The sequence below is a fragment of the Rattus norvegicus genome, chromosome 2 (assembly GCF_021556685.1).
Source record: "Rattus norvegicus strain SHRSP/BbbUtx chromosome 2, alternate assembly SHRSP_T2T, whole genome shotgun sequence".
In the NCBI taxonomy this organism is placed as follows: domain Eukaryota; kingdom Metazoa; phylum Chordata; class Mammalia; order Rodentia; family Muridae; genus Rattus; species Rattus norvegicus.
The window spans coordinates 46,641,654-46,657,759 of record NC_141535.1 but is presented as its reverse complement, the minus strand read 5'-3'; the positions used below and the strand labels follow the sequence as shown (position 1 = coordinate 46,657,759).

At 47.7% G+C, this 16,106-nt stretch overlaps 1 protein-coding gene across 3 annotated transcripts in view; it reads right to left on the bottom strand.

Moving 5' to 3' along the window:
* Positions 1 to 14,020, bottom strand: part of Cspg4b (chondroitin sulfate proteoglycan 4B) — an 84,235-nt gene extending 70,215 nt beyond the window's left edge. Inside the window, exon 1 of one of the 3 annotated variants that reach the window (XM_087618155.1) lies at positions 13,938 to 14,020. Coding sequence is in view for 2 of the 3 variants with exons in the window: in XM_087618160.1 (XP_087474286.1) it covers positions 4,907 to 4,985 (79 nt within the window). In the remaining variant the exon portion in view is untranslated. Of the gene's footprint in view, positions 1 to 4,906; positions 5,062 to 13,937 lie in introns of those variants that run through there. The other 2 variants (XM_087618160.1, NM_001134510.2) reach the window with 2 other exon arrangements.
* Positions 14,021 to 16,106: the final 2,086 nt, after the last annotated feature.

The window sequence follows — 16,106 nt, the reverse complement described above, 5'->3', positions numbered from 1 at the left end:
ATAGAGGCGAATGCCAGCAGCAAACCACTGAACTGAGAATAGGTCCCCTATTGAAGGAATCAGAGAAAGAACTGGAAGAGCTTGAAGGGGCTCGAGACCCCAAAAGTACAACAATGCCAAGCAACCAGAGCTTCCAGGGACTAAGCCACTACCTAAAGACTATACATGGACTGACCCTGGACTCTGACCCCATAGGTAGCAATGAATATCCTAGTAAGAGCACCAGTGGAAGGGGAAGCCCTGGGTCCTGCTAAGACTGAACCCACAGTGAACTAGTCTATGGGGGGAGGGCAGCAATGGGGGGAGGGTTGGGAGGGGAACACCCATAAGGAAGGGGAGGGGGGAGGGGGATGTTTGCCCGGAAACCGGGAAAGGGAATAACACTCGAAATGTATATAAGAAATACTCAAGTTAATAAAAAAAAAAAAAAATCGTGTGGATGTTCTGTGCACATCAAGTTCAAGTGGACTATTTATTCAAGAGACAGCTAACTTTAACCAGTTCATCCAAAGAAAAAGAAACTTATGAATAAGAAATAACACGAACATTCCAAGCACCCATGCAGCCTTTCAGATTAACACAAAACCCTGCTCTGTTAAGTTTAAGTCACAGTAGGAAATCAAGGAGCCAAAATATGCTCTAGGGCTATAGGTTGATAGGCTAACCAGATGTTCAGTGAACTGTGAAGGGCAACACTGGCACCAAACTCCTGTGATAAATATGTTGCTGGTGCAGTCAGAGGAAGACAGAGAGCAGAGGGGCAGCAAGTTCAGATACACTAAAAAAGAAATCCTCAGGGCCTGGGTTGATCTAGATCAACCCTTCAGCTGTTTGCAGAACGCAACCCTCTAGGTTTCCAACTCCCCATTTCACTCAAATATTTGCCCCTGTACAATTTCTCTGGCCTAGGTCTTCAGGTTATCCAGGCAAAACCAACTCCACTCCCACCTTCTCTCAGTGAAAATCCCTGTGTCTGGCACTCTGGGGGCAGCTGATCCTGAAGCCTTAGATGTGAAAAGTCCCAGCTGAATAAGTGAATGAAGTAGTCTGGGTCTCAGCCTGCCCTGGTTGAGTCACCAGCTCCCTCTTCTGTGCCATAGGGCCTATGCCCAGTTAATCACGCTCTGCTTATGGTATCTGCTACCCAGAGAGTCTTTGAGGCTTCCTCCTGAGACATGCATCTCCATTCTGGAACCAGGCTTCTTCCCTAGAGTGACAGTGCCCGAGATCTGAAGTTGACGGCTCTCCCTCCTCTTGAATGGCACCTGGCTTCTAACGCCCAGAATTCTATGACCCTTATCTATCTTTCGATGCACGAATGGCCGGGCTTTAGGTATTTCAACTATGAGGAATCAGCACTCTGAACCACTAGCTGCTTAATAAAAAATTTGAATCTGTGCACCAGTTTTGAGGCACCAACCCCAAAGGAATTCCAGGATATTGACTGCAGAGCCAAAGGAGTGTATGGGGACTTCTGAGGGAGTTGTCATCTAAAAACGAAACAACAAAGGAGAATTCCGTTTCTGTTTAGAGCTGGCTGAAAGTCTGTCTCCATTGGCATGTGACATGGCTATTCATCTCGACGCACAAGCAATGAGGGAACTGCACCATGTAGAAAGCCACCCTCTCCTCGTTTGGCATGGACTTACAGCACAGGCAGGCTTCCTTAGTTAACTAGCTTTATCAATTACCTTATCTCACTGTAAGTAAACACATTCTTCAAAAAAAGAACCAAGGATGCCTTGCTTTGGATGTGGTCTGCACCACAGTGATTCATGCACTGGGAGCCTGGTCTCTACTATGCCAAAAAGAGGTAGCCAGTAGCTTTAAAGGGCAACTTGACTAATGGGAGGCTATTGGGTTACTTAAGGCTTCACTCCCAGAAGATATTACAGTAGTCCTCAGGGAACCCTTGCTAGCACTCTGGAGAAAAGTGCTATAAAATGCAAGACTAGCTCCATCCTGGACACGCTCTGGCTCCCTTCACCTTGGCCTCTGGCATGATGCCAACTGCCAGATTTCCTCACCAGAACCAGCACTAAAGTTCTGAGCTAAATAAACCTCTTTCTTTAAAACAAATTCAGACCTGGGTGTTTTCTTAGAGCAGACTAATTTATACAAAGTGTTTTTAAAATTCTTCCAAACAACTCATGGGTAAAGATACATTTAAAGACATTGGGGGCTGAGGATTTAGCTCAGTGGTAGAGCGCTTGCCTAGGAAGCGCAAGGCCCTGGGTTCAGTCCCCAGCTCCGAAAAAAAGACCAAAAAAAAAAAAAAAAAAAAAAAAGACATTGTAAGTAGCTATGATGCCAAGCAACAGGTCACCGGGAAACTTTTCTTCTTGGACCAGTCCCCAGTCAGCCTTGGCAGAATGCAAAAGCAATAATCAACAAGAAGGTAGTCAAAATTAGAACCACTGAAAACGAAACAAAAATAAACCACTGGTAATATGGCTCTGGTGCAAGGTATATCCTGCTACCTTCAGAAACTAGCCAATAACAACAGTATGACTTACAACAGAAATAGCTGAACCTTGTGCACTAAAGGTACTTTTACTAGACAATATCTATTGCCAGACAAAGGTGCATCTGATAGGGTGACTTGTCACCCTAAGAGCAGAGCTCACCTTGGAGAATTCGATTGTTCAAGGAAACACACTGAATTATACAGGGAGACAAGGGGGGAAACTAAACTCAAATAACACATGTGGTAACTCAGGAAAATATTCTCAGGGCTGGAGGGACAGGTCAGCAGTTACAAGCACAAACTAATCTTCTAGAGGACCTGGGCTCAATTCCCAGCATCCACATGGTGGCTTCCGACTGTCTGTAACGCCAGTTCTAGGGGCTCCAATCCCCTCTTCTGCCCTCTTCCAGCACCAGGTACCCATGTGGGAAACAGACACACATGCAGGCAAAAAACCACAGCCACATCTGTGCATTGCTGTAGATGACCTGTAGAGGCTTGAAGCTGACTGGGGCGGGAAGGGAATGAAAAAAAGGGAGAAAGACTGACACAAAGAAAGAAAGCCGGGATCAGACCACTGGAGCTCTCTACTACAGAAACTACGGCTCACAGAAGATCAACACATTTGCTATACAGAGCTGAAGGGAGAGACACAGTTACTGCATAGAGCTGAACAAGGAGCCCAAGTTATCATATACAGAGAAACAAGGAGGCAGGGTTTGTGGTATCCAGGTTGATCAAGAAGACGGCAGGAATAGAATGTGTAGGGGAGCAGTCTTCGGACCAAGGGGTGTTGTGGTTGACATTTTCTATCAGACTATCAATATCTACACATGGACCAGAAGAAGACTTTGCCATTCTTGTGTGAATCTAGGGCTCTGTGGTCCTTGACATGGGGAAGCCCAGGGCTTCCTCTTCTCCCAAAGCCCATACACATAAAATAAAAGAATAACAAACTATTCTCCCAAGCATCACAACGTAGATTTCTCAAGATTTGGGTTTACAGTATTTGTCATGCTGTCCTGACAGCCTGAAGAACAGACATGGTAAAGTGTGTGCTTCAACAGAGAAAGCCACACTCCTAACCTAAAGGAATCTGCCCTGTATTGCCTCCTACCCGTGCTAGCTGCATACAAGAGGCAGAGCAGGGCATAATGAGTAAGGAAATGAGTGTTTACTGAGCATCCTCGGCCTGCTAAGTAGTTGTTTTAGTTAAGCCTTTCGGAAGACGTTATTACCATAGTAAATTCACAGAGGCAAAGCCAAAGCCCAGAAGAAGTAACTGAGAACAGAAGATAGCTCTTGGGTTTGAAGCTCTCCCTCCACTCCGTGACTCTTAATCCATAAGCTTCTCTTTGCCCCTATACTATTACTGGCTCCCTGTCTGAAGCCATCTGGGTTTTTCCAAAGGCCACTCACTACCCTTTGGAGTCTCACACCTGTTTCTTCAGTCAGTCACAGCAGCCAATGGGCATCCAGCCCTTGGCCACACCCACCCTTGGAACCAGTCACGAAGGGGCCTGGAGGCCTGCGGATGAGGACCTAGGAAATATGAAAGAGCATGAAGAAGGAGCAGAGCTTTTCCAAGCAGCCGCTCACCACCTGAACAAGTGGAAGCTGAGGCCTTCAAGGACCTAGATGGCCCTTGGAGTGTTACTCCAAAACTGCCAAATGACATCATCACGCAATGATCATGGCAAGCAGCAATGCGGTTTGGCCACCCCAAAAATGAATTTAAATCTTGAGAATCTCATCCAAATTCTATACACACACAGTACCTATGATTTAGAATTTCTTTTCCTGTTTTGTTTCTTTTTTTAAAGGTTACCTAGAAGTCTTTTTTAAATTGATGTTGGGAAGGCCTAGGAAGTGGGGCTCAGTCATAAGTCTAAAGAACCACGTGCTTAGAAATCTGGAGGGAGGCAAAAGATAATGGGGATGGGATATTTGAGCTCAGAAAAGTCGAGGTCTCCTACGGTGCAGCTTAAGGGACAAGAAACCAGGGGTCAGAGAATATCCCAGGTGAACAGAAGATCCGCCAACGCATTGCTCGTCACATGTCGAGACCAAATAGCTCCAGAACCAAAGTAAAAAGATGCAGCCAAGCGGCCCGCAGGAGTCGGCCGTTCAGCTGGTCAGGTGGCTGACCTTAAAACTCCAGTCTCAGAGTTCACGGAAAGGAGATGGAGCTGGGAGTTGGAAGTGGTCGGCCGCAGAGAAGCCTGTGCACAGGGCCCCGCTACATCCTCCGTTCCGCCCAGCTCCTGGACGCGGGGCCTGAGCGCGCAGGAGGGCCAGAGGGCCGCGCGTCCCACTTGCCCTGCTCGGCCCGCACGCCCCGCTCGCCCAGCGCGCGCTCCCACCGGCCGCCCACCCTCTCCGCGTAGCGTCACTTGGCTCGGCCCGCCCCGGGAGGGGAAGGGAAGTTGGGGCGCGTACCTCCAAGCCCCCCGAGCGGCCGGCAGAGCCCCAGGCAGGCGGTGAGCAGGAGGAGGCCACGGGCCCAGGGCCGCCCCATCCCGCCACGCCGTCTCCGGGGCCCGTGCGGAGCTCTACCTGTGCGGCCCGGTGTCCGCCTGCGCGCCCGGGAGTTTGGAGAGGGGCGGTGCCGTGCGAGTCCCGACGGGGCGGGGCGCTTATGCGACCTGCAGCTGTTGCGTGGGATTAGAGGGGCCTAGATTGTGGGCTCCAAGGCCACGCAGCAGACAAACAGGACGGAGGGTCGATGGCCCCCTCCCCTGCTTGCAGATTTGAAGCTTAATGTGCCTGAGTGGAGGAGGAGCTCGAGGAAACTGGCTGTGGGATAAAAGGGCAGGACCTAGGCTGGCCTTTAAACAACCTGTCCCTCTGACCACCGCACATCTCAGGAGACAGTGGGTTTTTCTTAGCCTTATCCTAAAGTGCGCCTTCTGTGTAATGTTTGTGGATGGGCAAAACTCGGTAGAAAAGAAGGTAGCCTGTCATTTCTTTGCAAACATGAGTCTTAGTTTTGTTTCTTTTGAAGCTCAACCCCTGAGTTAGACCTTTGAGTTTTGGAGCAACTACCGGTAGAAGAAGGCCTAAGATTTTATGTGTCCCTATCACTTCTTACCTCAGGAGCCATGATTATAAGTTACAGAGAGGAGAAGCCCCCATACAAGTAGAGTTCAAGGAGATGGTTTGACCAGAGGATTCCAGGACTCTCCAAAACCAGATTCCCCAGGCTACATTTTGCAACGCTAGGGGTTGTCAAAATGCCAGTTCTCCAGCTACCAGGATAGTCAATGTTAGTCCTGCTTTGTTCTTAACAAAACCAATGATGACTTCATTTCCCGTTCGTTTCCTTTTTTTAGTTCTGTAATAAAGTGCTTTTTAAGCAGAGAATCACATTTTGACCTTTTCTGCAGCCAAAAATCAGTGAGGCCACTGTTCCACTTCTAAAAAAAAAATATGTTTTGTCTACCCAGCAGCCTTCCATGATCCTGGGAACCTCGGTCTCCTTTAGAGATACTGTACTCGCTGCCCGCCTCACCGTGTGTGGGAACTAGGGCTTGGCATCCACTTCTAAGAATCCCCTTCTGTCATGTGATGGGCCAGGGGCGGGGGTACTCGTGACTCGAGCAGGGGCAGTCAGTTTCTAATCTGAAGTTTTCCACTGAATGCATCTAAGGAAGAGGGCCTGCAGCTCTCCGGAGGAGAGGCAGAGAAACTGTTCTGACTTTTCTAATAAGCTATTGCACAAAAGGAGACGGACGTAGAAAAAGGTTGTAGCTCCCCATGAGATCACCATTCATCCCTGAAACCAGCTATACATTTATCCTTTCCGGGATGTTTTTGCATAAACCATTTGCACCCACTTTTAACCAAATCTACCTCCAAGTCATACTTATATCCAAAAACAACTTGTCAGTTTGAGCCAAGCATCGTATGCATCAGGAACTTGGGGTTGTGCCTGTGTGTGTATTGGTGGCCTTTCTGTTTGGTGGCCTTTCTGTCACTCTGACAAGTCATCTGACAAAAACAACGAATAGGAGGGAAGGCTGATTTGGCTCACAGCTTCGGCAGTTTCAGTCCGTGCTCAACTGGTTCTACCTACTTTAGGCCTAAGGTGAAACAGGAAATGATGGTGGAGGGGCAAGGTAGAGAGAGCTGTTCCCTTCACAACAGCCATGGACCAGAGAGCACAGAAGAGTCTGAAGATAAAATATACCTTCAAATACACTCCCACTGGCCTGCTTCCTTCCGCTGGGACCCCACATTCTAAGAGTCCGTTTAGCTATAAACTGATCAATCATTAACCCCTTATGATTTAATGCCAATAGTGTAACCAGTTGAGGACCAAGCCTTCAACACATGAATCTTTTGTGGGCCGGAGTGGGGTGTAGTAGGAAATACTTCATATCCAAACCATGCCAGCAAGACATATATATTTGCAAGCCTGAAGACAAGCAGCAGACTTCTAACCAGGCTTTCCCCAGCAAGTGGAATTCTACTCCGGCCTCTCCTATACTCATCCACATCCACTTCTTTTGTGTCCTTTCTCCCCAATAAATGTGCACTTTGTCAGTGTTAACTGATCAAGCCAGAAATGGCAATCCACAGAATAAGCAGCTAAATGAGGATCCAGTTCGAAAGAATTACAATTTCTAGGCCCTGTGAAAACCTCCTACTTTTACCACTCTGGTTTCCCACGGTTTGCAGCAGAGGGTAAACCAAGGACAAATCCAGACCTTTGTTTCTTTCCTCTTAAGATCACACCAAATCTCTTTAGTTTTCTGTAGTGGTTTGAACAAAAATGGCCTCCGTGGGCTCACAGGGAGTGGCTCTATTAGGAGGTATGGCTTTGTTGAAGTAGGTGTGGTCTTGTTAGAGGAAGTGTGGGCTTTGAGGTTTCAGGAGTTCATCCTAGGCCCACTGGCTCACTCCTCCTTCTTGTTGCCTGAGGATATGCATGTAGAACTCACAGCCCCTCTCCAGCACCATGTCTGCCTGCACCAACCACAGATCCAGCCATGACAATAATATACTAAACCTCTGAACTAGAAACCAGCCCTCTCCCCACCCTCTTCTCGATTAAACATTTTCTTTTGTAAGAGTCGTCATGGTCATGGTGTCTCTTCACAGCAATAGAACCCTAACCAAGATACTTTCCAAATGTTGCATTCAGAATGTAAATTGATGTTAGCCCAGGCTGACTCTGTCCTACTAAAGCACTGGAGGTATAATGTGTGATGAGGTCTGGCACAGCTGAGAGGGTTAGGTCAGCTCCGACTCTTTGGGTATGCTGAATCTGAGTCAGCCCAAAAGCACAAACAGCCTCCTGAAGAGGCCTTATCAGTCGCCAATGTCTTCCAGAAGAGTTTCTATGCAATTGTCATCTCTAAGAACATGGTTTGGCATCTGGAAAGTCCTCTTACAAATGCAAGCTGGGATACTAACAACTGACATTGGTGACCTCAGACAAGTCACTTACGAGTCCTATTTGTCTCCTTGTCTCAATCAAAGATCCTATAAGGCTTATACTACAGTCTCGTAGACTCAAGATTAAATATTGAACATTCGTAGTAAGATCTCGCCAGGTACTACTATACCTGGGAGCCCAACCAGGGTCGTAGGATTCCCCTGCCAGTCTCCAAGCATCCTTGGTCTTATCTTTAGGATAGAGGGCTATTTTATTTTCCTACTATAGGCTTAGCATACGTATAACTGAAGTCTTATCCTGTTACCACATTAGTAGACTGCAGCATCCTCCGACCAGCCACAGTAGTGCTGATTTTCTTGAACTAAGCAGGGTGTGGGAGCTACAGCTCTGGTCCCAGATGTGTGGCAAGTCACATACCATACCAGCTTGTTCCCTCCTCCTAAAAGATGAAAGGCATTGATTAAATAAATTCCCTCCAGGCTCAACATTTTATGATTCTAATTAGTTGTCACTGGTATTGGGACCGCTGCACCATTTAATAAAGCCCTTTTAACTAGGGCACAGGGAAACATGAAATGCTTGAATTTCTTTACATGAGCCAAGGAAGTAATTGCTAATAAACTTGGAGCTTTTAATTTACAGAAAATTGTTAAGGCGTCGAAGAGAGAAGAGAGGGTTATCTCCCTGTAGATTTCCCCTTGTTCCTCTATTTTAAAATGACTTCTAATCCACCATTTGTATCCTTCCCAGAGGGAATGCAGTCTCCGGCCAATTTAGGTGTCTCTAAAATGAGGAGAAATTTAAAACTTCCACAGTTCTTATGAGAAACCATTGTTTTTGATGACTTTAAGTCTGTTGCTTTAGTGTCTACTCAAGCAATCAACCCATGGTTAAGGCTGTTCTGATGTAGTCGGTCCAACTGGCGACTGCTCCAGGCTAGAATGAGAGCTCCCTCCGGCCAGCTCTACAGAGAACGTTTCAAGATAGCTGCTTTGGGCAGAAAGAAGAAATGTTTTCCAAGTAGGAATATATCAGGAATAATATATTTTCTGTTCTCCCTTACCCATGGAAAGAAAAATCCTTTGCAGAACAGTCTATCCTAACAGATACCACAGCATTTACTGTGGAAGCTGAGGCCTGTTGAATGGTAGACAAAGGACCTTGGAAAGCCAGAGGTCATTCTGTTGCCCAGCAGCCTAAGTTTATGCAACTCCCTTCTCTCCTAAGTCCAAAGGGTCTGGGAGCTCTCTCCAGATGATGACTGCCAGAAGGAATGACAACAGAGCTGGGACGCTCTCTGGCCGTGCTGTGATATGTATCCTCGGAAGCCTATTTTTATTCACCCCAGATAGAGTAACACTTGAGAGACTAAAGACAGGATTCCATCCAAGCCAGTAAGTAAACCAATGAGGGATCAAGTCCCCTCAAGGAGAAGGGTTGGCCCAGCAGTGGCACCGACAAAAAGAAAGCCTTCATCCAGGAAGGATGATGGCTCAGGAGAGCTACCTCACTGGATCGCCACCAAAGACTGCCCTTCTCACAGTGGGTTGTGATAAATATTTAACCCCGACCCAAGGTTGCTACCCTACCTTAGACCATTCCCGGGTGAAAGACACATACATCTCTATATTTGCAAAAAGCCTTAAACAACACAAGAGCTGGGGACAGCCGTGTACCCTCTGTGCTACTAGAATCTACTTTCCTATTGATAACCCCAAGTTATCACTATTTTTCATCTGAACTCCAGTTGGCCAGCCCACAAGATCACACACAGCAGCTTCTTCTTCCTCCTCCTATCCTTTCTTCTCTCTCCTCATGGTTTCTCTCCAACCCCAAGCCCAGGAAACCTAACCCCCATCTATGTCTCTTCTGCCCAATAAATGTTGGCATCTTTATTTACCAATCAGAAATAACTAAGGGGCAGGGTCACAGGGATACATTCGGACTCCAAGTCTTGGGGGCCACCATTAGCATTACAATAGCTAGAAAAAGACCAAACCTCAACACATTGGTTGTTTGATGTTTATATGGCCTTAGCATTATGAGTCTTGTGAGTTTCTAAAAGTGCCCCCTCCTCATACATATATCCTTGGAGGAAGCGGTTGCAGAGCTAGGCAATCCTCTCATTATTGAGGGAAGTGGTTTCTTGCACGTGCACTTCAAACTCTGATTATCCAGCTGATGAGAGATTTAAACCCAAGCAACACGATTCATCAAAGCAAGTTGCTCAACCTTCAAGAATCAGCTTTGCCGCCTGAAACATGCTGATGTTGTAAGGTTAAATGAAATATCCAAATGCTATGCTTGACACATGGCGTCTCAGTTAAGATAGTAACTATTGCTATGACGTAATACCGTGACCGAAGCAACTATGTGAGGAAAAAGTTTATTTTGCTCACATTTTCCTGTGACAGTCCATCATCAAAAGCAGGGAGGGCAGGAACTCACACAGGGCAGGAACCTGAGGCAGGAGCTGATGCAGAGGCCACTGAGGGGCATTGCTCTTCATGGCTTGCTCAGCCTGCTTTCTTATAGAACCCAGGACCACCTGCCCAGTGGTGGCCCCACCCATATGGGTTGACCACTCCCCCCATCAATTACTAATTAAGAAAATGCCTTACAGATGAATCTTAGGGATGCATTTTCTCAGTCGAGGCTCCCCAGTCTGAGATGACTCTAGCTTGTGTCAAGTTGACATAGAGCTAGCCAGCAACAAGCAGCGTTTTGACAGTTAATCCTTCCTGGCCCCTTTAAGCCAATCGAGATATCGCCTGTGTAAATAATAACGTTCAAAGGCTGGAGAGAAAGCTCAGTTAGTGTTCTGTGGTTTCCTTTTTGTTGCCATTGTAAAACTGTGGCCAAAACAGTCTAACCAAAGCAACTGAAGGGAAGCAAGGTTTTGTGTCATCTTACATGTTACGGTACGTCAGGGAAGAAGTCCAGGCAGGAACCCACAGCAGGAGCCTAAGGCAGGCTCGCTTTGCCATATAACATCATCTCCATTACAGCCAAGGAAGTCCCTCAAAAACATGGAATACTGCTTACTGGCTCACACTCAGGCTCACTCTCAGCGAGCCTTCTTGGATAGCACAGGACCATTAGCCCAGGAACAGCCCCACCTACAATGAGCTGGGATCATCTACATCAATTAATAAGACAATTCCCTTGCAGACATGCCCACAAGCCAGTCCGACCTAGGCAATTCCTCAATGAAGGCTCTAAGAAGACTCTAGACTAGTCAATAGACTGTGTCGAATTGATATTTAAAGCTAATCAGAGCTGTCAGAAAGCAATCGCCTCATAAGCATTAGGTAGGACCCGAACTTAGTCCCCAGAATTCACAAAAAATTCCTAGGCACGGTGGTATGGGCTTGAAACCCAGGAAGAGGCAGAGACAGGAGGATCCTTGCTGGTCAGCCAGTTTCATCTAATTCAGGCCAGTGAAAGACCCCCAACTCAAAGAGGTGGATGTCATTTATAAAGATGGCACTCAGGGTTGCAAATACATTTGCACACGTGTGCACACATGCCCACACATATATGCACGAGCACACACACACACTCATGAGCACACGAACACACATACATAAAAAGTAAAAAGTTATACTTTAAATACGTTTAAATACCAAGAGGAAAATGGAGCGCCCAAGTTGTGGAAAGATCTGGGAATTTACATATTTAAAAATATTACCTCGCCTTGCTTGAAACAGAACCACACTGAAAGCTAGGTCCTAGGTAGGCGCTGACCCCCAGTTTATATTATTTGTGTGGAAATTGTTCCTCCCAGGCTCCAGGACACTTTTCCTCACCACCACATAAAGATGGTTTCCTGGAAGAACTAAGTCTTCTCTCGATGCTGGCAGAAGAAACAATGCTCTTCCCCGGGCACACGGGCAGGAGCCTGTCTCTCTGATAGAGACAAGCATTTATGGGCCTGAGCTCAGCACATAGGTGGGTCTTTCAGCCATGGCTAGGTCCATTTTAGTCTAACAGGAATGTCCTGGTCACCTTCCTCCAGGTCAGCATTAATCATGTTTCACAACATCTGTGACAATGATGATGGTGATGGTGATGGTGATGGTGATGGTGATGGTGATGGTGACGACAGTAACAATGATGGTGGTGATGGTGACAATGACGACAGTGATGGTGATGGTGGTGAGGTGTTAATGGTGACAATGTTCTCTGTCCTGTCCTAGACATTCTCCCCACTTCATCGTGATCTCTTTTGATTTGATAGAAATCTGTTTTGGTCCCTCTGCTTCTGCTCTGGCTTTGTCCCTTGGCTCTCAAAGGGATTCAAGGAGGAAGAACATAGACAGAACCCCCACAGCTTTTATAACCTAAAAGGTGTAAACCTCAGTCAGAATGAGATTCACAGATGCCAAGACAACTACCTGCTTGATTGGCTACTGAAGAGAAAATTAAAATACATCAAATTATTATTTCAGCCTTTTCTGGCAACAGGACAGTCTTTTTTATTTTTTAAAAGATTTATTTTATATTTTAGTATGTGTATATACCACATGCGTGCAGGCAGCCACAAAGGTCAGAAGAGGCTCTTAGATCTCCTGAAGCTGCAGGGTGTTGGGAACCAAGCTTGGGTCCTCCACAAGGGCCACAAGTGTACTTCACTGTTTTTAACCCCTACAGGACGATCCTTGAGTTAAGAATAGCTAGTCCCCTTTCCCGATACTTAGAATTCAGAGATCATATCCATTTCATTTAGGGGCTCCGTGAACTTCAGTTTCAGCTTACCCAAGGCACAGGGTTGTGAGCTTTAAGTTTTCCCAGAAAACCAGCATGTAACGACAAAGGAGGAGAAGGAGGTCAGAGATCATCTGGAGAGAGAGAGGGAGAGGGAGAGGGAGGGGGAGGCGGAGGAAGGGAGAGGGAGAGAGGGAGAGAGGGAGAGAGGGAGAGAGGGAAAGAGGGAGAGAGGGGGAGAAGGGGAGAGGGGGAGAGGGAGAGAGGGGGAGAGGGGGGAGAGAGGCAGGGGGGAGGGGGAGAGGGGGGAGGGAGAGGGGGGGGAGGGAGAGAGGGAGGAAGCTGATGGTATGTTATACACTCCAGGAATTTGACTGCAGAAGCCTTAGTACCCCACCTGATTATCTCTTCTTCTTGTGCGGCCTGCCGGCAGGGAATAGTTTCCCACTGAAGGAATGCAAAATATGTTGCTATCCTAAGGTTTTATGGCAGTATGGAGGTCAAACTACCTCTGGCATTCCCAAGGCCATAAAAGGAGGTGGTCCCCAGGGTCCCTGCCAGTTCTGACATTCCACAATGACGACACTTGCACCTTTTACAGAGCCCTTGCAGTAGCCCTGAGCACGTAAAGATGACTCTTGTCATAGCCAAGATGGGGACTCTGATAATCATCCCGTATTGGTAAATTCTCAGTGCCAGACACCCTATCTCCTGTCCACATTGTCTCGGAATTGAGTCTCTCCCAGGCCACTGGCTGGAATGTGGAACCATATACCATACGTGACCAGAACCCACATAGCTAGTCTGAATGGTGGGATCTTCCCCACAAATCCACTTGTGGGGGGATTTGGATGGAACTCCCACACAGAAGTCCTGTGCTGAGTCACAAAGCTCCCCCTCTCAGTAACGGGAAAACCAGCCATTGTCTCCAGCACCTTCCCCTGCTGAATAGCCTGGGGTTCAGACACAATACCAACCGGCACCAGGCCTCATTGGGGAAAGAAGCATTTCTGCTGAATATGCATCCTAACGCAAAGCTGCCTTCTGGTTAAAGAAACGTAAAAAGCCACAGGAGAGACTATTTTGCGCTCTCTTAGAAATGCAGAGTAGATTCGAAATTGTTGAGTTCTACTTTCCAAAGACCGTTTATTCCTGTTTTGCTTTCCCCTTCTACATTCCACAGATATGACTAAGTCCTACCTTATCCCTGCAATTGGGTAGAGACAGAGAGAGCACCCCCATGCCCCGCCCCACTCCTGCCTGCCCAACCCCAGTACCGGTCCCGGTCCCAGCCCCAGCCCCAGCCCCAGCCCCAGTCCCAGCCCCAGCCCCAGCCCCAGCCCCAGCCCCAGCCCCAGCTACCAGAGTTTGCACTCAGTCATTTCAGAGCCGGGGTGGGTTTTCCACAACCCTTCTCCCGCCTGCTTGTGATCCATGTGTCTCTGGCGCCACCTTCAGGAAGCAGCAACAACCAAGCTGCATTCCCTTCCCTGAGGTAGTCCTGATGGAGAGAGAACAAGATGGTCAGATAGTTAACTGAAGCAGTCTGTTAGGAATGCTCAACGATGCAGAGAGGTTTCACGAGAGGTGGGACAATAGAAAGAGGAAGACTGCCAGTGCCCTTTGAAGAACTGAGCCTTCCGAGATGGAAGCAGCATGCTTACCTCAGCCAGAGACTGAAATGTCATGCCCAGCTAAGAGGAGGGAAGACCAGGTCTAGGGACTGCTTCAAAGAGTTGGCATTTGGCAAGTAAGGGTGGGGTTAGCTTGTAGGGTAAAGAGATCTTAGGGTTGGGACAGGGAGTATTAGAATTAGAACTTGTCTGAGAAAAAAATGAGGGAGGGAGAGAGGGGGGAGGGAGAGGAACACAAAGACAGAGAGAGAGAGAGAGAGAGAGAGAGAGAGAGAGAGAGAGAGAGAGAGAGAGGAGAGAGAGAGAGAGAGGAGGGAGGGAGCGAGCATCCAAATGCGGAAGGGATTTGCTGAGAGAAAAGCAGAGGGCACACATAAGCAGAGTCAATTCATTCGTCAAAGTACAGGGCACAGAGCTCAGAAGCCTCTATTGTGTCTATGATATGAGAAGCACAGAGGCCTGCCAAGTGTAAGAGGCATAATACAGGCCTGGGAATTACCCCTGTTCTGGTCATCTCCCCATTACCTCTAAGGTATAAAATTGGTGGTAAGTGGACTCATCATTGCTCCCATTGTGCCCGAGGTGGTCTGGTTTGTGCCCCTTGCTGCTCTCGGTGTTCAGAGTAGCAGTTCATTCTCAACGGGGAAACAACGATGTGGTGGTCATGTCCAAGTCCTCATACAGCAATAGCTTAGTATTTGCATGACACCTATACCCATCCTGCCCCGCATTTAATTATTATAGCTTGCTTTTCGCTTGTTGCCTTCTAAAACCAGCACCTGGTGTACGTTGCTCTTAGTGTAGCCTAATGAGATGTCTTGATGCAGGTAAGCATTGGATGGCGGTCAACTCTGTCTTACTATTTCACCACCTCAAGCTTTAGCTGTTTCCTCATGATGGAGCAGATTCAAATTCTGTTTAAAATTGTGCCGTGATATAAAATGTGCTATTGCTGATTCTGCCGTGCTGTGGTACACCAGCATCTACTCCTATTAAACAAGAGCGTTGTGCGTGTTGGCCAGTCTTTCTTCCCTTCCCTTTAGTCTACCCAGCCACAGGTAACCGTCATTCTCCTCTAAGATCGGCATCTGTAGATCCCACTCCTAGGTGAGACCGTGTACGGTTTGTCTTCCGATGCCCGAGCTCTTTCACTTAACACGATGTCTTCCAGGTCCACTCGCACGATTGCAAATAGCAGGTTTTCCTGTTTGATGGCCAGATGCTGTTCTACCCAGTATGCATGTCACTTTGGCCGTCGCCATCACCTCCTTTATCTCCAAGACCCTTTTCCACTGCTCCAGCCTGGGCTCCTCATGTCTCCTCCCCTGCATCTGTCCTCCTCGGGATCACCCATTGCCACTCCAACAGCGCATGTCCGTTCCTATCGCCTGCCTTTGTTGTACTCGGGCAGCTACCCCACCTTGAAACCCTTACCCCTTCTTGGGGAGGTAGTGGCTAGCCTCCAACTCCAGGGTCTATAGTCGATCAGTCTCTTCTGTGGAGTCCATGTCCTCTGAGCCATCTCTGGTTGTCACCTTGGAGCTCAGACTGGCCAGCACCTTTCTTCTCCTTGGCTTGAGGTGGAAATGCTGTCAGTGCTGGTTAATTTCAGCTGTCGACTTGACATCGCCTGAGAAGGGAGTCTCAATGGAGGGACTGCCTAGGTAGCCAAACAAACAGGTAAGCAAGTAGGTCCTTAGGTATTTATTTCCCTCCTCCCTGGCATGAAATGGGATGTGATTCCTTGCTTGAGTTAGTGCCCTGGCTTCCCAGATGATGATGGACTACAACCTGGGGTTGCAAACCAAATAATAACCAAAGTAAACCCTCTCTCCCCTGGGCTGCTCATGCCAGGGCATCTGCCATGACAGAAACAAGCCCGGAACATAGAAATTGG